Raw genomic sequence first — 25,090 nt, forward strand, 5'->3', positions numbered from 1 at the left:
CGACTTCAGGGTTTCTTTTATACTTCCCTAAAATTTCATTTTGTCCCTCGTATTTTGAAAAAATTTGGCCAACTTATTTCGATTTCTACAAACTGAAATTTAGCATGGAAAATAAATCGGTTTATAAACCGAAATACCATAAGTTAAGAAAAGAAGAAATATTTATGTGAAAATTCATATAGAGCTATCTGTGGTAAATTTAGCATATCTCTCTGAATATAAGTCGTATGCTAATGATTTTTAATCTAGTGTAAAGAAGACAAAATTTACTACAGGATTGACACCGGAATATTGTTCAATTTCATTAAGTATAGTATGAGAAAATCTATCTACAAGTTTGTGAAAAGTTTCTGCTCTGTTTCTGTACCAGTACCCATTATTTGGTTAAACTGAACCAATTGGATAGTTAACCCTAAAAACAAAAATTATATTTGTAATCTTGACACCCTAGTCTTTCTAACGAGTGATCGTTTACTCAAATCGGACATCGTTTAGTATTAAATGAATACTATTACAAGAGTAGTTCTATACATACACCAGATTACAAGCAATCAATCTACATCCTAAGTTATCCTTGATCCTACCTCCACAAGTAGCTTAGCTCCTCATGTTGCTTCGTTCGCCTCCTAGCTTCAACGTCATGGCTTGAGAATCCATGCAACTGAGGTGCTTGAAGCTATCCAATGCGTTTTAGGATCCAAAAGGTATGAACGCTCCGAATTGCAGAATGTAGATGAACAGTAGCAGAAATTCCGAACCCCTGAACCAGAAAATGAGATTTCTATATATAATAAACGCAACCATGCCGCGCGCCAGATCTACCATGCCGCGCGTGGTTGCAATTCTCCTGACTACGCCGCGCGCATAACGGTATCACGCGGCGCGTGATCAAAACTAAGGCCTCTGGTCTTCATTTTCAGCTCATTTGCGCCGCGCGTGATGGCTTCACGCCCCCGGCGTAGTTCAACTTAGCCATCACGCGGCGCGTCATCCTCCTTCACGCCGCGCGTAGTAGAAATGTGAAAAGCCCCCTCACTGGTCCATGAATTACGCCGCGCGTGGTCAGGTCCCCACGCCGCGCGTAATTGTAGCAGAAAAATGTCTCTCTGATGCAGGCTTCTACGCTGCGCGTGGTACCTCACGCCCCCAGCGTAGTTCAACTCTGTATTTTCCTGCATATTTTCCTGCTTTCTTGAAGAACAAGTAATCATGCTTCCGAGTAGATTTCTCTTGAATTTATTGCTTAAATTCTACTAAAATGCATCTAATGTTACTCAAATAGGCGTGGATTAGAGAGTGTGACGATACGTCATCACAACTCTTCTCATACCTAGTTCCACGTAGTTTTAACTTTTTGTTTTTTAACAAGGGTATAAATTAAAAAAATGTATAATTGTTTTTTGGTTTCTTAAGAGGACTAAGGTTTTCGGACAAAATTAAAATCTTAAAAGGATCAAAGTTTCGGGACGATTAGTAAGGATTTGAATCTCATAGAGTCAGAACTGGAGCATATCTTCAGAGAAAAGGATTTGAACGAGTACAGATGTATTTTAGCAAACGCATACTCAGAAACAATGCTCACCAATGTAACTTCAGAAGTAATCATATATGTTACACTAAATATAACACTTTTTGCATTTGAATTTTGATTTATCATCTAAGAATTTAATTTTTCCACCAAACTCATATTGGTTGGTTACTAATTAATAAAAATATCTATAATTTTCTTTCACTTCTATATAGGCCTAGCTCAAGGTAGAAGCTTAGTGTATCAAATAGGGTTGCCAAAAAGCTAATCTAAAATATATTTTTTATTTGAATAATAAGTTAGTATATTTTATAATTAATTACTTCAATAAAATATACTTTTTTTTTACATATACTTCAATAAAATATACCTAACTATTGTAAAAGTGTTTATTTGTCCCGTGAACTCTTAATTGGCAGGGATTGCATTATATATGCAGAGGGTTGAGGGTTGGGATTGGAATCTCGGTTATTCCATTTATCCACTTTAAAAGTGGAATTTCTAGCCACTAAACTATTTAAATAAAAAACTAAAAAATATTCATTTTTTATTTTTATAGATATTTTTCATCTTATTTTAACTCTTTCCATTTCTTAAACAACTAAAAACAATGCTTAATTCACAATAAAAATTATCTTTAAAACAACATTCAAAATATACTTTTTAAAATTTAACCCTTATAAGAAAATCACTCTCTTTATTATCCAAACAAACAAATTGATGTTGGGAAAATAATCGAAAAAAATCTTCACACAATAAATAAAACTAAACAGAATCTTCAACAAATAAATAAAAACCAAACCTGCATATTTTACAATGCGAAATTGTAAACCCTTCTCTCATGACTCACAACTACCCTAGCCCTAAACTTTTAAGAAAAAAGTTGTTGTGGGGAAAAAAAACTCAATATAACTCTGCATATTTATAATAGCATTCTACCGCTTTTTTCTTTCAACTACTCGATGTGAGACTTCTTGAACGAATATCCACGTCACTGAACTCAAGCTACGTGATTTAACCAACCATGTCAACGGTCTTCCTCATATTTGATAACTTTGAAAAGAGAAGGAACGTGTACAAAGTCTACATTCCAATTTGATCAATTATATTCTTATGTCCCCATGTAAAAGTGCTAATTAATAATATGTGTCACAATCCTAATTACAAAAGGTGATCCATTGGTGCTCGTATCAGAATATTCAACTCTTAAATAAAGTGCCACGACAAAATGTTGACCACAATCCAACTACTACTTGTTCAAGAGTGAAAATGTGAATTGATCAAAAAAAAAAAAAGATTGAAAATATGAAATTAATTACGCGTTATATTTTCCTTCAATAATTCCTAACTACTTGTTTCCCTATATATATATAAATCAAACTTTCAACCTTACCATAATCAAAGCTTCTACGTTATTAATTGTTTCTGAAAGAACTAGTTATAGCAACAAAATCAAGTTTGATTATATAAAAGTTTATTTCTGATGGCTCCTGCTACGGGTAGTATGATCCAAATATCAATACTTCAAACACCAAATTATGAATCATCTCCAAAAAATGTGAACAGAATATGTGCATATAGAGGAAAACAATCGATAGACAGAGTTAAAGCAGGAGGAGGAAGTGGTGCACAAAAAAACAGCTTAGGTTATGCCACCAACAACAGCTTGAGTCTCAATAGTGATCAAAATGATCAAAACACAAGTCCTAGAAGTATTTGCAACATGGATTATGATTATGAAATATGAATTTTATTTTCTTCTTAATATAAATTTTGATAAGAATTCACCATAATTTCACACCAACTGTAATTATATGTGTAACATAGAGGTTTTGAGTATTAAATAATTTAGTAATAATTTTCTTCTTGATGGAATGAAAAAATTATAATTACCTTGAAGTTCATCTTATATATTGTCAATGTCTTATCTTGTAATTGCCTTGAAATCTCAGAGATCAGAAAAATCACATAAGTAGTGTAGGTGTTGCACCGGGCGCGGCACGTAATTGTACGTGTGACCAGTTGGTCACTGCCTTGGGCGCGACACCCATTAGCAGTAGTGTATTTGGCTTGAACCAATTCTGCTTGCTGCGCAAGGCGCAGGCAAGCTGGCGCGGCACGCGAGCTCACAGTGCCTTTAACAGGTAGTCCGTTTTCAAAGTTTAGTAACGGGGTTTTAGGGTTTTTGAGGCCAACATACAAGTCAGGGTTTTTGGTGTGTTTCTCGTAGAATTCACAACATCCTATTTTATTTCAATTATTTATATTTCTATTTTCTTTTTTGAAATAAATAATTAATGACTTAGTGTAAAAAGGTAAAGTTTTCATGCATGGACAAAAATTTAAATCAATGTAAAAAAAATTAATAGCGCAAAATAATATACAAAATTCTACCCTAAAAAAATATATATATACAAAATATACAGAAATAATATAAGGTGTGTTTGATATGTTAAAAAAATAAGAGACTTGGCATGAGAATTTCAGTTATAATTTGATTCTAAAATTGTCTCGCACGAAACTACATGACAATTTTTTTTCTCTATACAAGTTCTTTAAAATACCAAACTTAACTACTTTATCCTACAAACATACAAAGTTCAATATCTTAAAGAGTTGTGTGGTGTTGTTCTGTCATGTATTGTTCTATCTAATAGTTATTTTCGAAACTAAACTACACACTTAAAATGCTTAAAGGACATCTCAAAATTTGGAGCAGAGAGGTTTTTGGTAATCTTGATCTCAGGACCAAACAAATACACTAGCAAACTCTAATAATGTGTTTGGATGAGGGAATGTTTTGAGGTAATGCAGCGAATTTCATTAATTTATCCAAACAATAAAATTTAAAAATCAAGGAAAAGTGGATTCCCTAGTATTTAAAATCTCTAATCCCTCTTGGGCAATTCAAATATTGAGTTTCATTTTATTCAAATATTTAGTTTCATATATGCGGTAGAAACAGAGGTGTAGCAGAAGAGATTAGAAGCAAAATTCGGAGCAGAAGCATATATTATTTTGGAGAAAACCAGAATCATCTATTATTACATGTATTAATGGTTTAGTAATTTTTGCTTTTATACTTTTACTTTTGCTTGGTCAAAGGGAGGAACAGCATTCTAGTTTGCATGGTTTCATATCCACCAATTTGTTCACATGGTTTGAACAAAAAAAAAACACAGATAAAAAGAGATGCTGTTAAAAGTTTAATATAGGATGTGAGATGACCTGAATACGCGTTTATAAATAAGAGACAGTTCTTGCCTTATAAGCCGATTTTGTACGTGAGGACTGACTGTTACTTTTTTTTTTTTGACAGTAAAAGGCTTATCTCATTTCATTCATAATAATATCGTAAATACATGTAGGAATATCGATAAAATTATGGAAACTAGCTAACGATGTAGCCGCCCCGGCAAGCCTATGAGCAACTTCATTTGCTTGGACCGACTGTTACTTATAATCAAATGTTTCATTATTATTGTGAATACTAATTTTTTTTTTTACCGTGTGTGAATACGGATATCTAAATATTGTATAAATTTTTTTGTATCTTTGATGACTTCGTTCTGGGCTATCTGAAGTTCAAGAAATACTTTTCTAGATACAAATCCAAATATTTGTTGTTAGGCACACTCACAAGATATACAAAAGGTAAGTAAAAAATGGTTAAAATAATATATTTGATGTGTTGGGTTTCGGGCTCCCTTCTTATGTGGAGAAAAGTCCAATATTATTGGCCCGTTATGTCTCACTTATATAAGTTGAGAGTGGTCATACTAGGGTAATTATGTGAGTAAATTTTGTGAGAGAACAACCTTCAAAAAGAGAGAAAAGAAGAGAGAAAACAATTCCCGTTTTTCTCAAATCAGTCCCACTAAAATTCCGATTCCCGATTCCCGATTCGTTAACCGTTGGATATCGCTCAAACTTGGAGGGCAGGTTCGCAGCTCCAGGGGCTATCTTTTGACCGTTCGAATCGTCGAAACAAGGTCGGGTTCTTGAGATATTCTGCTCGCAATATAGCAGGTATTTTGGGAAAATTTCAGCTATTTGTTCTTATTTTGTAAGTTTTAGTGCTTTGTTGTGTAATTGGTTGTTAGCACTTGTTTGTGCCTCACTTGGAGACTCTTTTGTACCCTTATTTGATTATAGTGGAACTATTTCTTTGGTTTGGACGACCCGTGGTTTTTTACTCTCACGTCGAGGGTTTTCCACGTTAAAATTTCGGTAATCTTTTGTTCTTTTATTTTGTTCTATTGGCTGCCATATATTTGTTGTTGATCCTCAAAGGTTCTTACAAGTTTGGGGAACTTTATTTTCCCTGCATATTGCTCTGTTATTGTTATCGTATGTTAGTTCCCTATTATGATGTGACAATTTTCTTTTAATTTTTTTTATTTATGTGTGCGCCTAAATCTTGTACTCAAAAGTTTGTGCCAAAGCAAGTATTGCTCGTGAAGTCCAAGTTCAACTAATTTGTTAGTCCACACACGTTGTTATTTTTAGTCAAGGTGAGATGATGTAGTGTGAACATGATCACATGGTAAACTTAATCATGCTTTAATATAAGTGCATATAAATACAAATATATATTTTTTATTACATAGAGGGCAAAAGCCCAATATAAATACAAATTTAAATCTAAAGTACTACGTAGACAAAACAAATTTAGTCTATTAAATAAAAAGACTAAACGAGTTTAGAAAAGTATTTAATTCATTCACACGGTTAGTTTAAAGATATTGCATTGTCAAGTTTAAAGTATTTTTGCTTCTCTTTCTTTTTTGTTGCCAAGGAGTATATAGTTGTTAAATTAAGAATGGAGCCTATTTCCAAAACAAAACAAAAAATTAAAAGTACAAGTGAAATGGAGAATCACGAATTTGAACTTAAACTCTAAATATCAATATTCTTGCACCAAAAGTGTCGTTTTAGATCACGGTACATATGTCAATGTACAACTTTAATCACCAATATATTTATTATATACTATAAAAAATTATAAAAATTTTATATTTTAAAGATATTCGTCGAGTCAAATTGAACAATATTTTATATGCTATCATTTGTTTTTATATATCAATAAAAGAAATATGGAGGTTATATGAATAGTACACACAATTCTCAAACAACACCTAAAAATGAACAGGGGGATTACTTACACGGCTATAGGACTAATCATATATCTTACGTCTAACTCATGTATATATGATTGATTGTGGTTTTTAATACTCCTTTCCATCTCGTATATAATTACAAAAGTTTATTTTTTAGTTTCATTCGATGACTAATATATTTGAATTAGAATATAAACTAGATACTTTTTATTGAAATAAAAAAAAATGAATTTTTTCTTATGAAACCGGATGAAGTATAATTTATTACACTAACACTATTGAAATTAGGTAAAGAAAGTGACAATTATAATTTATGAATAAATTATGAATAAAAATAATAAGAATTCATATTACTAATACAAACCTGCATTGTTACTGAGTCAAAATTAAACCTCGATCATGTTCTATAAATACTGATTTCCTCATACTCACTTTGCATCAATTATTCAAACTCACTTGCTATCTCATCATCAATTTGCAAGACATAAACCTTTCACAACTCGTGCACAATGGTTCGTCTATTGGGAAATCTTAAACAAGCAAACACAATTCAAATGTTGAATTCCATGTTAAGACAAGTTAGATCCACATTCACGTACGTAATTATAACTTCTTTCTTTTAATTTATTTCTTCTCGTCAAACCTTAGCACAAAACTTATTAATTTCATCACTACAGTACGTTTTAATTTCATCAAATTTTTAAATATAATGAATACACACACACACAAAACTTATTTCAACAACAAAATACTCTCTCCAACCTTTTACTTTTTGGTACTCTCTCCGACCTTATTTATGAGTAAAAGTTAACAAAAAAATTTAGCTTCAAATATAAACAAATGTTACTAAAATTAACTTTTTTTTTTTTTGGTAGGATATTAAAATTAACTTTATTTAATGTTATTTTTCCAAAAATACTCTCATTAATGGTTTTCCATAATTATTTTTGTGTGTTAAATCTCAGAACAACGAGCGGTGGGTCAGATATTAGCGATGGAAAAGGTGACAAACATAACTAGTAGTGACCAGTGGGCAATAACAAAATACTACCTCCTATTCAATTTATAAGAAGTTGTTACCTTATTAAATAATTTGTATTATAGAATAGATATATCAATTATTAATATAGTACTGTATGGATATGGAAATTTGATGTTTTGTGAATTTTAATTTAATTAAGAGTAATACTTTGCATGTTTATGAAAGGTTGCACCTTTTGATGTATAAAGTTTGCCGCTCATAAATTTGTCAATGATATGATAGTCGATAATCTTGGATTCTTGGTGTCGCCAAGCAATAATATTGACGTTTTCTCTCCCGATTTCCAGGATTTCTTTTATAATTCTCTAAAATATCATTTTGTCCTTCGTATTTTGAAAAAATTTGGCCAACTTATTTCGATTTCTACAAACCGAAATTTAGCATGGAAAATAAATAGGTTTATAAACCGAAATACCATAAGTGTTAAGAAAAGAAGAAATATTTATGTGAAAATTCATGTATAGCTATATGTGGTAAATTTAGCATATCTCTCTAAATATAAGTCGTATGCTAATGATTTTTAATTTGAAATCTCTCTGAAGACAAAATTTACTACCGGATTGACATCAGAATTGTTCAATTTCATTAAGTATAGTATGAGAAAATCTATCTACAAATTTGTGAAAAGTTTCTGCTCTGTTTCTGTACCAGTACCCATTATTTGGTTAAACTGAACCAATTGGATAGTTAACCCTAAAAACAAAAATTATATTTGTAATCTTGACACCCTAATCTTTCCAACGAGTGATCGTTTACTCAAATCGGACATTGTTTAGTATTTCAAATAAATTGTGGAAGTTGAAGGTCTGATGCTGAAGTTATGCAGGAAATCTGGAACGCAGACAAAAAGTAAAATTTGGAACACAAAATTTCGGTTTTTATTAACCGAAATTTTTTAGCATGACAAAAAAATTCGGTTCGTACATACCGAAGTACCCCCAAGGGCAAAAATGGAAATTTATGGGGTAGAAAAGAAAGGCGGAGTGTCGGGAGAGAAAACATCATAATATTTAATTATGATGAGCTTTTTTTTTTTTCAAATTTTAGCCCCTGCATAACTAATGTAATGTTTCTGCCAACTAAGCTAAATTCAGACATTGTTATGAGTTGTTGTTGTATATATGTTCATTTGATAAAAATAGCATTAAAGTAATTAACATAACTTACGATAATTAAAGGATGCAATTGATTGATTTTATAAAATTTAACTTCATCTTTTACCTCTTGATAGAGGATTTAAAAGAAACTCGATCAACATAAACTTAAAAAACGTCTACCAAAATACAATAGTTAGTTTCAATTTTCTTTTCTTTCTTTTTTTTTTTTTTTTTTTTTGAATCAGTTTGGTTTAAATTTTCAAACTCACAAATTATGCCTGTCAAGTACTTAATCAATCTCAATTCGTCAAAAAAAAAAAAAGTACTTAATCACTCTCAAGTCTCAACTCACTTCCTAAACAAATTGTGCATCATCATTGCCTCCATTAAAATTGGAGGTTGAAGATGAAGTTCTTGTTTGTGTTCTTTCTCTGCCATTGTTAGACAAATAACCACCACCCATGATCTCTATTTTTGAGCTTGAAGCAAAATAGGGATTTCAAATTTGGAAGAATAGAGATTAGGAATTGTGAAATTTAGTGTTTATGAAAAGAAAAAGAAAATAGTTGTTTCAATAAAATTTGAACCATTGTGAAAATTGAAATTTTTTTTACATCTGAATTTCAAAACAATCCATACTTAAAGTTCAGAACGATCAGAACAATCCATACTTGAAGTTGAGGAAAGTAGAGAAAAGCTTCAAACTCTATAATTTGTACGAAGAAAATAGGATATTATAATATATAAAAAGGGTCTGTTTGCATTAGTTTAATTTTGAGCTTATTCAAACGGCACGTTTATGTAAATAAATAAATTTTTATTTATTAGTGTGGAAAATGTTAAACAGTGTTCCTGGGGTACTGTTTAAAAAAGCAAATATAGTATATGACATTGGAGTTTGTGAAGTCAACTTCTCAAAAGTGTAAAAAGTGTTATTTTCAATTTAGAACTTTTCTTTTTTGGTTTTCTTAATCAGTGTCCCGGGACACCGATTAGCATAACCCTATTATTATAATTTAGTTTTTGATAAAATACTTTATAAAACCTAATTTATAAGGCATAAGTTGTTTGCATAATCTAAACATAGTACAAAATAATCACCTAAAACCTATTTATAGACTAGCTAACTAGTAACTACCACTAACTAATTTCTCCGACATTATTTATAAGCAAAAGTCAACCAAAACTTTTGGTCTTAAATATAAGTAAAAGTTACCAAAATCAAGTTTATTTAATGTTACCCTTCCAAAAGTACCATCATTAATTGTTTTACTTTTTAATATGATCGTAGAGCCCCAATGTAAATTTAATATAATTGTAAGGTTATTTTAGTAATTGTAATAGAAAGTTCACATAAAATCAAGACAAAAATGTAACTTCTTAATAAGTGTGCAAATGAGTATATTCCAATACTAATTATATATATTTTTAATTTGTAATTTGAATATCCAAAATCAAATCTAAATTTAACCGCATAAAATTGAATCGGATTGGATTGTATTTTTTAATTAGTCATCCAAAACCGAACCAAACTAAAAGAAAATTTATCTTTGAATCGGATAAAATTTTGCCTCAAAACCGATACAAACCAAACCGCAAACATCCTGATTCTAAGAACAAATGTTCAACTAATATAAGGCCATGACTAGTGTGAACATGATCATATGGATTTATTTATATATGGTAATAATAATAATAATGCATTAACAACAGCTCCATTATTGAGTCAACATTAAACCTCAACCATTTTGCCAAAAATAATTTAATTAAAACCTTAATCATGTTCTTTAAATATCACTTTTCTTCTTACTCACTTAGCAGCAATATTATTCAAAAACTCTCATTCATAAATTTGCACATTACTCATCAATCATGGTTCGTCTATCGGGAAATTTAACACATGCAAGCCTAGCTCTAGTTTTGAATTCCATGTCAAACATAGTTAGATCCTCACTCATGTAGGCTAAGTTCTTCTTCTATTTTTATTTAGTTTTTTTTTTTTTCATCGTCTCTTCTTTAGCTTATCTTTTATTTCTTTCTTTTTTTTGTCAAATAGTTTAATAGCTAAAAATTCTCCTCTTAAGTGGGAAATTTTGGGTTCAAACTTCGGTCCCTACAAATAAAATGCAATTTTCCTACGTACCAACTGAGTTATGCTCAATAGTTGATCTTTTTGGTTAAAGTTTTGTTTATACACGCAAATATTATCCTTCAAAAAAAAGTTTTGTTTATAAACCAAATATTAGGAATTAATTGTATAGTTTGAACTGTGGTCATTTAAATCCTCAAACTGTTTTAACTTAAATCAGTTGTGCGGCACTCGTTTTTTTTTCTTCCATATTATCTAATTTACAACTATATTAAATACATAGCTAGTATCATGAAAGTAACTTATAAGTTAAAGGACACTTATAAAAACAATTGGAAGATTCATAGTTTAATCTCTAAAAACTAACTTATTGTTTTATGTTTGAAACCATAGAACACGGGGAGGACCACGAAAGTCAGGCGCCAGCAAAGGGGGTGGTGGAAAAATTAATGGCGGTGGCGGACAAAGAAATAACATTGGAACAAAGAAGGAAAATTAAGAAGGGTTTTGAAAAACAATCCAAATATTCAGTTTCAGAATGAAGATAAAGAGTTGAAGCTATAATACTAGTAAATTAAAGTATTGGATGATAACAAAATAACTAGTATATGGTAATTTTGATGTTTGTGAATTTAAATTAAGAGTAATGATATAAGAGGTGTTTGTTGTGGTTGTAGACAATTAATTAGTAACAAGGAAAAAGTGTAGATTCAGTTTTTGTCATGTATAATTCAACTTCAGCTCTGATTTTGCTTTCTTGTTTAAAATTAAATTGAGCTTGCTTATAAAACCACATTTAAAAACATCAATTATTATAAAAGATTATTTTCTAAATCAATTTTTTTTTAAATCCGTAACTGACGAATGAGAATTTCTAAAAGTCATTGTTTTGTTTAAAAAAAATCACAAAATAATCGTAACAAACTGGATCTTAATTATTGGGTTCAATATTTAATTTTGGACCGATGCATATGAAAAAAATATTTTGAGAGACATCAACCTTTTCAATATTTGAAGTCAAAGAAAAAAAAAACCTTTTCAATATTCGATTACCTCGAAGAAAAAAAGAAAAACCTTTTCAATATACCGCATCACATATACCGGTCAACCAACACCACCACAATCCAGCACACTCCCCTCCGTATTTCTCTATCATCAACTCCAGTATAAAACAGGTTCAATCTCTCACTCGTAAAAAGAGCAGGAATGATTATGGTTCTAAGAAACTACTTCCACGAAGTGAATTTCACCTTATCGACAAAGTTTTCTCCCTATGATACCCTCCCAGAGAAGATAAGGTCATTCTGAAAATTCCAAGCACAGTAACATGTCAAACTAAAGCAAAATCCAACCTAGTTCTCGATCGGACCCATCACAAGGCTAGTAATTACATCCATTTTTATATATGGCTATTTATATAAGAGTATATATTGACTCGTGTTAAATAAATAAATAACCTATCATGAAAAGTATAATGAATTTAATTTATATGTATTGACAGTAAAATTAATTTATTTTGTTTGACAAAAAGGGAAAATAAGTTCTACATAAATATTCAATCAAATTTTATCATTATGTGCATATTTAAAGTTTTTATATAGGGTTTTGCTATAAAACACTCACCTTCAAAGTAAAAGGTGTTTTTTAGCAAGCTACACCTTTGCTAGTTGACAAAAATATCCTTTTTTTTCTTAAACAACCAAAAAAAAGGAAGGGTATGACCATAATTTACATATAGTCACACACCTGAATTCTGAATTTATAAGAAACAAGAGATAATTTGAAAGAGATAAATGGATTATATTTTTCATTCATTCTTAATAATCATGAGGCAATACAATGCTTATAAATTGGTGCATATATATCCATAGTAAGATAACTACACAATAACATTGCTCAATGATTAATTGTAGAATATGCCAAAAAGATGTTTAGAGGATCCTATCAAGTATCAATACCCACTTAACATTTAACATTTATTAGATCTTATTTTGAAGAGCTACCGCAAATACTTGAACAATAAAAAGATTAATATGGATATAATGAAAGTTGTACAAATAAATTCCAAAGTGTGTGTATGAACATTGAACACACACTAAACTTTAGATTTGACACCAGTTAGGATGACTGGTGAATCACGTCAGCTTATTTTGAAATCGCTAATATGAACCACACATCAAGGCATATAGATCAATAATATTTTACAGAATAAAATTTTCTCAATTATTCTCGTACATTAAAGAAAAGAAAAAATGATTTAAAAATAATATTGGCAGAATTTTGAATCTTGTAAATATGAAATTCATATTATTATTATTTTTTCCTTTAGAGTGTCTTTTTTATAATTAAACTAATACAATTTGATGAATGGAAAGAAACCACCATTTAATATAACTCCTATCAAGTATATTTTTTTTTAATTAAACTAATACACTAAACTTTAATGTTTGATTAAAAAATTGTTTATTTTTTTATAAAAAAAAAGTGTTTCAATTTTTTTTGGTTAATTTAATTTAGTACTTTTTTTAAGACAATAGATTTAATAATTAGAATTCCACCTTTAAAATCAATAAGTAAAGTGTCCAAATTTAAACTTCAACTCCTATATACATAATATGATGTCTCTACCATCTAAATTAAACTTGCGAAAATAAAGAATTGACCAAACTTCCTCTTAACTATCTACGTCAATGAGAATAAGATATAGAATTGATACTCCATTTTGTCATGTAACCTTTGTCCCAAATAAACCACTTGAACTTCAACAAATTAATATATTTTATTTCTTTGATCCAAATGTAATAAACATTTTCAAATGGGTTAATAAAAATTAATTAACGTGGATAGTTCAACTGTCATTATATATATATATATATATATATATATATATATATATATATATATATATATATATATATATATATATATATATATATATATATATATATATATATATATATAGATCATAACCATTTGTATAGTGACATGCATCTACATTATATAGTGTATATTTTTTTATCTTAGTGACTAATTCATTCTAGCACATATGTACATGAAAGTTCACATGGTAATTGTGTCCACATTTTTTTTTCTTACAAATGTGTCCACATTTTATTGATTATTTCAATCTATAGTGACATCTACATAGTGTGTATTTTTTTATATTAGTGACTAATTCATTCTAGAGGATTTCTGAAGTCAAACTATAATTGTTCATAATCCTTCATTTTAGTCATACTATATTTTTTAGTCAAAGGTGGTGATATAGTATGAACATTGAACATATATTTATTGATTTCTATTATGTGTTAATCTTAAAACTAAGATAACAAAATAAGCATATAAGTACAAATCAAAGAAGACAAAACAAGGTTAGCAAAAAGAAAGAGGCCAATTCATGATGCATAAATTATAAAATAATAAGAATTCACATTAACAATTTACATTATTAAACTTCAATCATTTTCTTTAAATATCACTTTTCATGTTTCTCACTTTGCATCAAAATTATTCAAACTCATTAGCTATCTCATCAAGTGAATTGCATCCCCATTCACGTGACTAATTTCTGATTGCTTAAAAATATGTGCACATGTGAATTGATTAAAAGGATGATATCCTCCATGTTAAGCCGAATTACATCCCCATCCACGTAACTAATTTCTTCTATCTTTATTTTTTTACTTCCTATATTATTTTATCTATCTTATTACTAGAAACCTTTAACTTATGGCTCGTTTGGATTTAGGGTTGGGAATAGGCCAGGCGACTTACAGGGGTCTTCGGCCTGGCTTGTATAAGCCTGGTCTGGTCTGGCCTGGTTATTAAAAATGTCAGGCTTAGGCTTTGAAAACGGCCTGTTTACATAAATAGGTCAGGCTTAGGCTTCTAAAAAGGCCTACGAAGCCTGATAGGCCGGCCTGTTTATAATAATAATTATTTATATAATATTATTATTTATATCTTATAAAAAAATATTATTTATAATAATAATTATTTTTCGTAATCGTATTTGTTATTTTATTAGTTTTTAATTATTGTGTTAATCATATTATTAGCTTTTTCTTAATGTTGTAGAAATTATAAAAATTTAAATGTGAACTTTTTAAGGCCTGTTTAGCCTATTTAAAAAAACTATATAGAGAAGCTTTAATGTAACACAGGCTTTTAAACAGGCTACAAGGCCAGGCCAGGCTTTTAAAAGGCTCAGGCCAGGCCACAAAAAATAACATTTGATAGGCCGCAGGCCAGGCTCAGGCCTGAAAAAAAATTGTAGGTCAGGCTTAGGCCTGTCAAGGCCTGGCCTGGCCTGGCCTGGCCTGTTCCCAACCCTATTTGGATTGACTTTTTTTTAACTTATGCGAAACAATTACTTATGCAAATAAATAAACTTTTATGTATATTATAAGTTTTTCAAGGTAGTTTATGAGAAAACATCTTATAAAGATATAATTTTTGTTAGCAAAAACTTATGAATTAACATAAAAGTTTATTTATTTGCATAAACTATTTTCATAAGCTCATGAAATAAATCAAATCCAAACGGACCCTTATTATTGTACAATAAATAAAATATAGTATAGAGTTGTGTTCCAAACAATTAGATATGGATCGGGGTAAGCTATATGGGACACTCTTAAAAAATATATAATTGAGAGATTCATGTTTAAAGTCTAAAAACTAGCATAACTACTAATTTTGAACTAATTGTTTTATGTTTGAAACCAGATCATCTGCTTTTATGTTTGAAACCAAATCATCTGCGGCACGCGGTGGAAAACAAAGGTCGGGCGCCACTGATGGGGGTGGTGGACAAACCAATTAGGGCTTTGAAAAGAGACGGAGAAGAGGGCTTTGAAAACAACTCCAAAATTTTGGAGTAATGGTTGTTTTTCGTAGTTGATTATAATATGAAAAAAGTATAGATTGATTTGCTCTTGTCATGTATAATATTAATAGTGCTTCCTCATCATACACATATGTTGTCGATGAATAAACGACATTAATATAGCTTAGGGCTTGTAAGATACTTTGAGTTTGTTTGATTTATAGATTGATCAATGGTTGTTCATTTCAAAATATAAAAAATGTATGTAACTTTAGATTTTACTTTTCTTATGTCATGTCAAATAAATGAATAAATATAATTGAAGAGTTTAGCATATATAAAAAACGGATTTAGATTACTTCATGTTGGGGCACTTGGTAGGAGTGAAGTTTTGATCTTGTGAGTGTGAGGAGGGAGGAATTAAAATTTAAAAGTGTTGAGAGTCTTATGAAAGAGAAAAAAATGATAAGAGAGATTGACACATAAAATAGATAGTACGTATAAAAGGCAGAGAGAAAGGGCCATAGAAGATCTACGACGTGGTAAAAAGTAGTTTTACACATGTCTAAACATAAGGGAGAAGATTTCGACAAATTTTTGTTTGCTTACCTCATATTTAACCTTTTCTTATTTTGCCAAGGTTGGACTAAATATGGGGTAAGCAATCCTTAGATTCAAATTTCCTGCAATTTGCACCACCACCACACTTGGTTTTATTGGTCTTTTTTCTTCCCCTAAGATCTCTCTACTTTGTCTTTTATTCCCATATTTGTACTTATGCAATTGAACATTGGCCAAATTCCATCTGTTAGTAAAAAAGTAAATCTGTTCTGGATTTAGTTTTTATTAAAAAGCCTAAAAGAACATCCTATAACCTATATAAACATTTAATAATAGTGTATATAAAATATGCAGCATTTTGATGACACCTATATATAGATGATACTATAAATAAACATTATATAACAATAACAAATGAAAACATATGCAGCACGAAGATATGAAAATATAAAATGCATTCATTCTTTCTCGTGTTTAACAAAGTCATAAAATGTCTTGACATTTTTGTTAGTTGAGCTATGATTTATAGACTAATTTTATAATTGTACGGTAAATTATCAGTTACTTGTCCAACAATACATATGCATTGATTGTGGTAAGGGTTTTGGGTTCCTTAAGAGTTCGAAATCACCATTTAATGACAGTAAAAACACCATACATAATATCAATTACTTATTATCTTTAAATAATATAAGACGTGAGACTATAAAGAAGGTGCTCAGAGATTCGATTCAATTTTTGACTTCTATGTATGAAGAGAAAAAAAAAATAGGTAAGTTAGAAGTGAAGAACTTACCTTGTTTGTGTTACAAGTTTCCTAATATAACGTTAAACAATGATAAAAATTTGTTTCCATGCTACAAAAATAAATAAATCTTTACTTTTCAAAAAAAATAATATTAGGTTTACTTTATTTTTTGTGTGAATCTTTTTGACTCAAATCAATCTTATTATTACTGCCAGTTTGAATTTGACTTATTTTTTAGCTTATGAAAATAGTTTATGCAAAGAAATTTTTACGTTAATTTATAAGTTTTTATTGACAAATATTGTCCTTTTATAAGCTAATTTTATGATAAACTACCTTAAAAAGCTTATAATAATACATAAAAACTTATTTATTTGGATAAGTATGTTTCGCATGATATTTACTTTTGTCACCCTACTCATTTTCTCGCGCATCCTACGAAATTACAAAAATACCCTATCCGCTACTTAAGTAGCGGAACACCCTACTAGATTTTTTTTCTATAATGTCCGCTACTTAAATAGCGGATGACATTTTTTAAAAAATCTCATTTTTATAACGTCTGCTACTTAAATAACCGGTAGAGTAACAAAAGTAAATCCCGTTCTGCATAAACTTAAAAATAAATTAATCCAAACATGCCCAAAAATCAGTCCACCCATAAAAAGGAAATTATAGACTCAAACAAATTTTTTTTTTGTATAACTAAAAAAATATATGTCCCTTCATAAATTTCTTTGTACTTTTTTATAACAACTCTTTTAAACTTTTTTTTTACGGAACTCTTTTAAACCTTTAAGAATATAAAATTTCTTTATCGACATACCTCTAATTATAGTGCATCTTATTCTACAATTGTAATAAATACTCTAAAGAAAATATTTACTTATTTTCTCCGTTGAAAGATAAAATTGTCAAAACAATATCAACTGTCAACAAATTTAGTACCATAATTAATTTTCTTAATCTCCGAAATCCTATATTTAAGGACAAATCAATTTATTTATTTTGGGTAAACCAAAGGTATCCTCCACGTGCAATTGTAGAGATTAATCCCCTCGAGGTAACTAAGATTCATTTAAGAGGTTAAACTCTCCCAACAAATATTTCTCAATACGCACCGGCCAGGTATTGAACTCAGGACCAAATTTTTAAGGGATCTAAGTATCTACCACTTGTGTCACACTATGTTGATAGTCAACTTAGCACAATGCGAAAGAAGATATTAGGATGGGAGACTTTGATTCATAGAACTAAGAGAATGTAAAAAGCAAATATGGTATACTCTTTATTTGATCATTGTTCTGACCGGATTTTTGGGCTTAACCAAACCCAATGTTCACGATCATCGGCTCAATGTCACATGCATTAACTTATATATACAATATTTCCCAACCTTATAAGGAGATATGTCTCACTCTAACATTGTCTATCATCTCCTCAAAGCTTATATTGAGTGGCATTACTGTCTTTTCCGTAGGCAAACCCTATTTTGTCTATGCCTATTTTGTAATGTGAGACAGAAATTTAACACCTCATGGTGGTAAATGAGCATATCATTATACCAAGAACACTTCTTCCATTTTACATTTCAATGGCTTTCCCCGGAAACCTTCTCATACGACACCGTTTCATCTCACTCATAAACCCTAAAACCCTAAATTCCATCAACTCCAATTTCCCAATCAGAACCATCACATCCTTACCCAAATCCGCAAATTCCCAAACCAAGAAACCCCTCAGCACTCTCTTCAGCGAAGTAATGTCAGGTAAAACCACAACAATCGAAGAAGAACAAGACGGTGAAGGCGATATCGAGCTGAAGAAGAAACTGAAGCAATTAACAGAAGAAGTTAGAACCATCAAGGAGAAAAAAGCGATTCCAATTGAAGAGGTTCCGAAGAAAGTTGAAAAGAGGAGTTTATATTCTGCGTTTACCAATAAACCTGTTACTGATGGTGTAACAAAAATGGAGGTAGAGAAGAAGAAAAAAAAGATAGAACCGTTTGTTATTAAGGAGCTTTCAATTGATACGGTGATGTTTTTGAAGTATTTGTATGAAAATGGGTATTTTAAAGATGCTAAATTTGCAAATGTTAATGAAAGATTTGATCTTGGTTGGTTTGAGAATCGTTACGCTTTGGGGTATGCTAAGTTTGCTGCAATCGAATTTGCCAAGGATAATCGTGAAATTGCAAAGTAAGATTGAATTATGTTATATGGTTGTTGCATTTATATGTTTGATTTAGTGAGAATTTGAATTTCAGAAAATGTGAACTAATGAGTAATCACATTTTTTATTGGCATTGTTAAAGAGAAAAGCAATTCTCTTGTTGGTTTGGTGACTAAAGGGTATTGTTAGTGACTAAAGGGTATTTAGAAAATGTTATTTGGGTCTATGTTCATATCATGGTTTTAAATTGCACCTGCATTGCGAACCTTTATAATTAGCAAAATGTGGTCAAAATTGCGTTTATGGACCGCAATTCATAACAGTGGCAGTATGGCACTCTGGTTTGAGTAGTCAGGTAGCAAATGTGGGTATTTATCCCAGCGAGGATTTGAATTTTGGTTCGACAGACATGTTGGAGATTTGCTCTTTCTGCTAGACATAATATTGTTGTTTCATAATAATTGTTTATGTTATGATCATAAGTTGTTTTGATCTTCTTTTTCATAAGTTGCTAATGAAAACTGATTATACAAACTTTACTTGGAATTTATTTGTTCTTATAAATTTTCAGATTGTAGGAATGTATTATATATAAAATATAAATCTTATGTGATAAGTGCTTATTCAGTAAATACCTGATTAAATTGAGTATACAAAGACCCCTAAATCGACACTATTAACTTTGAGGTGAATCTACCATGCTGTGGTAGTCAACTCAAATAATAGTGAGGGTGTTGTTATTCCAGGTCCACAAAGGTTGTGATTAGATAGTATTTGGCAAATGTTCTTAGGATGTTTGTATTAGGAAATAGGATTTGCATTATTGTTGTTCATAAATCATGTGGATTATCACATTTTCAGTATTTAATCTCGGGTCCTACTCTTCTTTATTCTGTATTGTTTGATTGTAGCCCCCTAGTTTCAACAATTAGGTACTCAACAATTAAGATTATGATCTTGTTAGATATTGAGGATTGTGACTTAATTTCCCATACTTGTGGGTTGTATTGACTCTATTGATGCCTTATAACATGAATATGGATTCACAGATGGCTATCAGGAAGTGCATTGAAGCAAGTGGCAGCGTTTGGTTGCCCCTCCACCAGCAGGAGTAGTGTCTTCCCTGCGAAAAGACTGCGGAAATTTTTTGAGGTTCCAGAAAATACAGTAAGGCATAGCATGTTTAAATACTTTCACCGTGTTTTCTAATTTATTTATACATTCATCTATGTTACTTACAATTTCATTTTCCTCCAGGTTTGCAGTAAATGCATGCTGCGAGACTCGTGCAAGTTTGTGAATCAAAATGTGTGGAAATGTGATGCTAATAATTTGAATGTGGAGATATTTATGAACGTTATTATTTCATATGCTTTACACTGGGTGCATCCTCAGCTGGTAGTGTCTGATGAAGTGAACAAATCAGTCGATCATTTACTGAATGAGTTTGTGAAACTGAGTCAAATCACCTGAGACCGTTTCTAGCTATAAAAGTAACTTTTATTGCTTTAACTTTTTCTCGCACAACCTCGGGAAACTGAGAAATTCTCATATGAAGTGGATTTCCGGCCCTAAAAATTTTCACCAACATATATTCTTTGCAGACCATTTTTGGAGATTGTTTTTCTTGCTTCACAAGCCTAAGTTTTCCAATGATGCTGCTCAACTAAAAATAATGAATTTATTTGGAAGATCTACCTTTTTGAAATTCTGATGTGAGTAGCAATGTTTTCTTTGGATGGAAAGCTGTAAGAAACACACTCGGATCATTGTTATAGGTTTGCTGGATGGTTTCTTCAAAGGGTATAGTTTTGAAGAAAATGTTAGTGTATTATCTCATTTAACTTCTGGAAGAGGATTTTAGTTCAAATTATGATCATAGAAAAGGAAGACATCAATAGAAACAATCAGCTGCAATTTGAATTATTAATTTGACAAACATTATTTTGTTTTTGATAATTGACACAATCAGTTTGTTGTAGAGTACTAGTCTACTAGAGTATTTGTGATGTTTTTGTAATTCAAATTAGTACTACTAAAATGGCTCATAAAAAACACTTGTATGATTCCTTCTGAATTTATATGTATCTCACCAAAGGCAAAGCAAGATATACCACTAGAAAATAAGTGTACTTGGTGTACGGGGAATAAATTTGTCTTTGAAAGAACACAGGCAGTGGCTACATCTGCAACAACTTGAGCAACCCTTTGAGGGAGGAACTCTAACCAGTGTAGTCAATCTGGCGGGATCCCGGTGGAACGTCGCGTCTCGGTGCCTTGCCGCTATGGGTAGGGTGGGAGCGGCACAGTTACGGTTCCTGGCCGCTAAAGCCGGGATCTCGGTGGATAGGAGCGGAGCATGTTGTGGGCTCCATATCCCGGCTCAGGACTGCTATGTTACTGGGTTTTAAAGGGTATTTTTGAAATTTGACTGATTCTAGTAAGGGCACAATTGGTTTTTTACCTTTTCTTTGTGACTTTCTTTCATTGCCGCTCCATCCGTATTTAAAGAAATCCACCTTGTCTTAGGTGCTTTCCGGCCACGCAATGTAAACCTGCGTCCTTCCCACACTTTGCAACCTCGATTTCGACTCAATGCCTGCTGCATATGCTCGAACGTACTCCATGACTGCAGTCCAAGGCCTCATCAGGCTTACAAATTCCTCATCATGAATTTGTTTGTTACGCCATTGCCATAACAAAACAAAAAATGTCGTTGCCCATATTGTTAAGGTTAAGTACAATCCACTCTTCAAATTCTTTCAAAAAGAACCGCTCTCTATATTGCTTAAACCCAATAATCCTTCTAAATTTTCTTGGCATGCAACTCCTGTATCAAACTGATTCTTAGATGTCCAAATTAAAAATTGTGTGGAAATTTTGTGCGTTTTTATTGCAGCAAAATTGATATGTGTGTTTTGCTACAATAAAAACACACAAAATTTTTGCACAATTTTAAATTTGGACCTTTAAAGTAAGAAGACGCAAAAGTAGAATCGTTATATATGTTCTCTTAAAGGCACATATTAAAGAACCCAAAAGTAAAATAAAAACAAATTTTTCACACAATTTTAAATTTTGACGGTTCATTTTGATAAAGTTACATAGTTACTTAAAGTGATCTTAGCCACACATTTTAGATCACATGGTCTTAAATTAAAATTGTGTGAAAACAGTGTTAAAATTCACAACATAAAACATGTGTCCCCTTAAAGGCACATGTTAAATAACTCAAAAGTAGAATCATTATATGGCCATGTCTAAAATGAAATAACGAACCTATTTGATTATCTGTGACGACAATTTTTAGTCACATTTACTTATCTATGTGTTCAAACTTTAGATTAGGAACTAGAGTTAATAGAAGAAAAAAAATTTGGTCAAATGCTAACATGTAATTTGAGTACGTGATAAACAACTTAATATAAGTATTCCTCTCAAAAGTTATGCATGCAATTTTTTTAAAATTAAAATATTGTATTTTTATATTATCAATGTAATAATTAACTTGGATAGTTCAAGTCAACTGCTCAAGTCTTCTTTCATATACGCACCACTTGAAATTAGGAATTACCAGCATGGCAGGATAGTGACAGCTACAAATTGTTGATTATTAAGCACCACTAGAAATTATAAACTACAGTATACTACTCCTTCCGTCTCAAATTGAATGACATAGTTGATTATCTCACGCATGCCGATGCATAATTTTGACGATTAATATTTTTAATATTGTTATAGTAAAAATTATAAAAATTTAATATTTTGAAAATACTCATCGAGACGAATCAAAGAACATCTTATATGCTAATATTTATTTTTATTTATTAATAGAAAAATATGGTCAAATCAATATGTGTGAATAATACAATACAGTCAACTGTGTCATTCAATTTGGGACGCAGGGAGTAATTAAGAACCACATTTTGATAATTATTTCTTCTTTTTTCTATTACACTTTATTATTTCAATTTGTCTAGTGACAGCTACATATTTATAGTATACTATGAAGCACGGACTCCGACACGGACACCGCGACACGACACGGACACGGACACCACGACACCGCTAATGTAAAAAATATAGGACACCGACACCGCTACATATTTATAAAACATATAAATTGAGAATTAAAATATATACATGTAAATCTAATTTGAGCAAGTTATTTTTTTAAAAAAGTTTTAAAACAAGATATGATAGTATTTTACCTTTATTTATCTATCTACGATCGAAAAAACTAAAAATATCGTAGTCAAAATGTAATGTCTTCGATCCCTCATTGATCAATATTATTGTTTCTACACATCTTTAACTCTTGTAGATATGTCTGGTATGTGCCTAAAGAGAGTATAAGCAAAGAAAAATAATTATTTTTGGGACACTTGTCCGACACGTGTCATACGAGTGTCTTACAGGTGTCGGACACCGATCAAATAAGTGTCAAACTAAAGGAAAAATTGAATTTTTTCCGACACCGATATGAGCTATCCGACACGTGTCGGACGAGTGTCATAAGTGTCGGACACCGACACGTGTCGGACACCGACACGTGTTGGACACCGTGACACATCTAATCATAGAGGTGTCGGTGCTTCCTAGATATCTTTTAACCATAGTCAATTAAAACTCACATGCATATTTATGAGATATCAAATTTAAATTCAATTAAAAGTGTTTAACTTAATTATATTATAATATTAGTATTGTCTAAATTAGGTTTTATAAATATACTATCATAACTTATTATGGGAATTTCAATCTCATCAAGTCAAACTAATGACTTGACTTGATATATAGAATAATACGAGTCCACACTCATTTCTTAGTCAAGTGTGAATGTGAATGGTTTGATTTCTATTCAATCGTGGTAAACGTAAACTATAATATAAGAAAATAAGCATATATAAATACAAATCAAACAAGACAAAAACAAGTTTAGTAAAAGAAACGAGGACAACTCATGCATAATATATACAATATTAAGTTGATCTAATAAAAATGTACATATTATTGAGTCAACGCTAAACCTCAATCATGTTCTATAAATATCACTTTTCTTCTTACTAACTTTGCATCAATTATTCAAACTCACTAGCTATATCTCATCAATTTGCAAGACATAAGCCATTATCATCTTGCAATTGTGCACAATATTACTCACCATGGTTCGTCAATCGGTGAATATTACACAAGCAAACCTAGCTCAAGTGTTGAATTCCATGTCAAACCTAGCTAGATCAACGTTCAAGTAATTATATTCTCTTCATTTATTTCCTCTCTTCTTTACCTTTTGATTTATTTAAACCTTTTATTTGAAGTTTGAACTATAGTACGTTTTATTTATTTATTTATTTTGTTCTCACCACTAGTATTAATAGCATTGGAACAAGAAATATTAATTATATGAACTAATTATTTTATGTTTGGAACCAGTAGGCGTGGCGGACCAAGAAGGTCAGACGCGAGCCAAGGAGGTGGCGGACAAATTAATAGCATTGGAACAAAGGAGAAGAAGAAGGGATAACAATTAACAACTCCAAAAATTCAGATTCAGAATGATGACTATATATCTTGGATTAAAGCTAGCTAGCTATAAAGACAAAAAAAAAAAAAAAAAAAAAACTAGCTAGCTATAATAAAAGAAGTGGCTAATAACAAATAAATAGTATATATATGGCAACTTTAATATTTGCAAATTTTAATAAGAGAGATTATTTGAGTGTTAGTTGTGGTGAGTGATTGTAGACTAGTAGATTAATAAATAAGAAAAAAAATGTAAATTCAGCTTGTCATGTATAATTGTGCTTCATCATATGCAGATACTGTATTGGCTATAAAGAGATGAATATAGCTTATGAGGTGTAGGATAATTGATGAATAAGATAATTTGAGTTTCTTTCA

General features: G+C 30.7%; 1 protein-coding gene and 2 long non-coding RNA genes across 4 annotated transcripts; all 3 read left to right on the forward strand.

The window, feature by feature from the left end:
* The first annotated feature begins 7,069 nt into the window (after nucleotides 1-7,069).
* Nucleotides 7,070-7,919, forward strand: LOC123894907. Its single transcript, XR_006803987.1, has 2 exons — nucleotides 7,070-7,243; nucleotides 7,614-7,919. It is a non-coding gene; the product is annotated as an uncharacterized LOC123894907 (long non-coding RNA).
* A 10,503-nt stretch (nucleotides 7,920-18,422) lies between these two features.
* Nucleotides 18,423-21,206, forward strand: LOC123894908. Of its 2 annotated transcripts, XM_045945022.1 has the most exons (4): nucleotides 18,470-19,212; nucleotides 20,236-20,353; nucleotides 20,444-20,679; nucleotides 20,791-21,206. In XM_045945022.1, exons 1-3 carry the CDS (start codon nucleotides 18,551-18,553, stop codon nucleotides 20,657-20,659), a joined length of 996 nt encoding a protein of 331 aa, XP_045800978.1. In that variant the 5' UTR covers nucleotides 18,470-18,550; the 3' UTR covers nucleotides 20,660-20,679; nucleotides 20,791-21,206. The 2 variants fall into 2 exon arrangements, with proteins under 2 accessions (XP_045800979.1, XP_045800978.1); XM_045945023.1 differs by having other exon boundaries at nucleotides 18,423-19,212; nucleotides 20,444-21,206.
* Nucleotides 21,207-24,244: 3,038 nt separating this feature from the next.
* On the forward strand, nucleotides 24,245-25,090 carry LOC123894909. Its single transcript, XR_006803988.1, has 2 exons — nucleotides 24,245-24,437; nucleotides 24,626-25,090. It is a non-coding gene; the product is annotated as an uncharacterized LOC123894909 (long non-coding RNA).

Source organism: Trifolium pratense, linkage group LG7, assembly GCF_020283565.1.
Source record: "Trifolium pratense cultivar HEN17-A07 linkage group LG7, ARS_RC_1.1, whole genome shotgun sequence".
NCBI lineage: Eukaryota > Viridiplantae > Streptophyta > Magnoliopsida > Fabales > Fabaceae > Trifolium > Trifolium pratense.

Excerpts from the sequence above, each read along its gene's own strand:
- LOC123894908 (XM_045945023.1), top strand. The coding sequence starts at position 18,551 with ATGGTGGTAAATGAGCATATCATTATACCAAGAACACTTCTTCCATTT. Across the intron at positions 19,213-20,235 it reads GATAATCGTGAAATTGCAAA|ATGGCTATCAGGAAGTGCAT; the intron begins GTAAGATTGAAT and ends ATGGATTCACAG. Across the intron at positions 20,354-20,443 it reads TTGAGGTTCCAGAAAATACA|GTTTGCAGTAAATGCATGCT; the intron begins GTAAGGCATAGC and ends ATTTTCCTCCAG.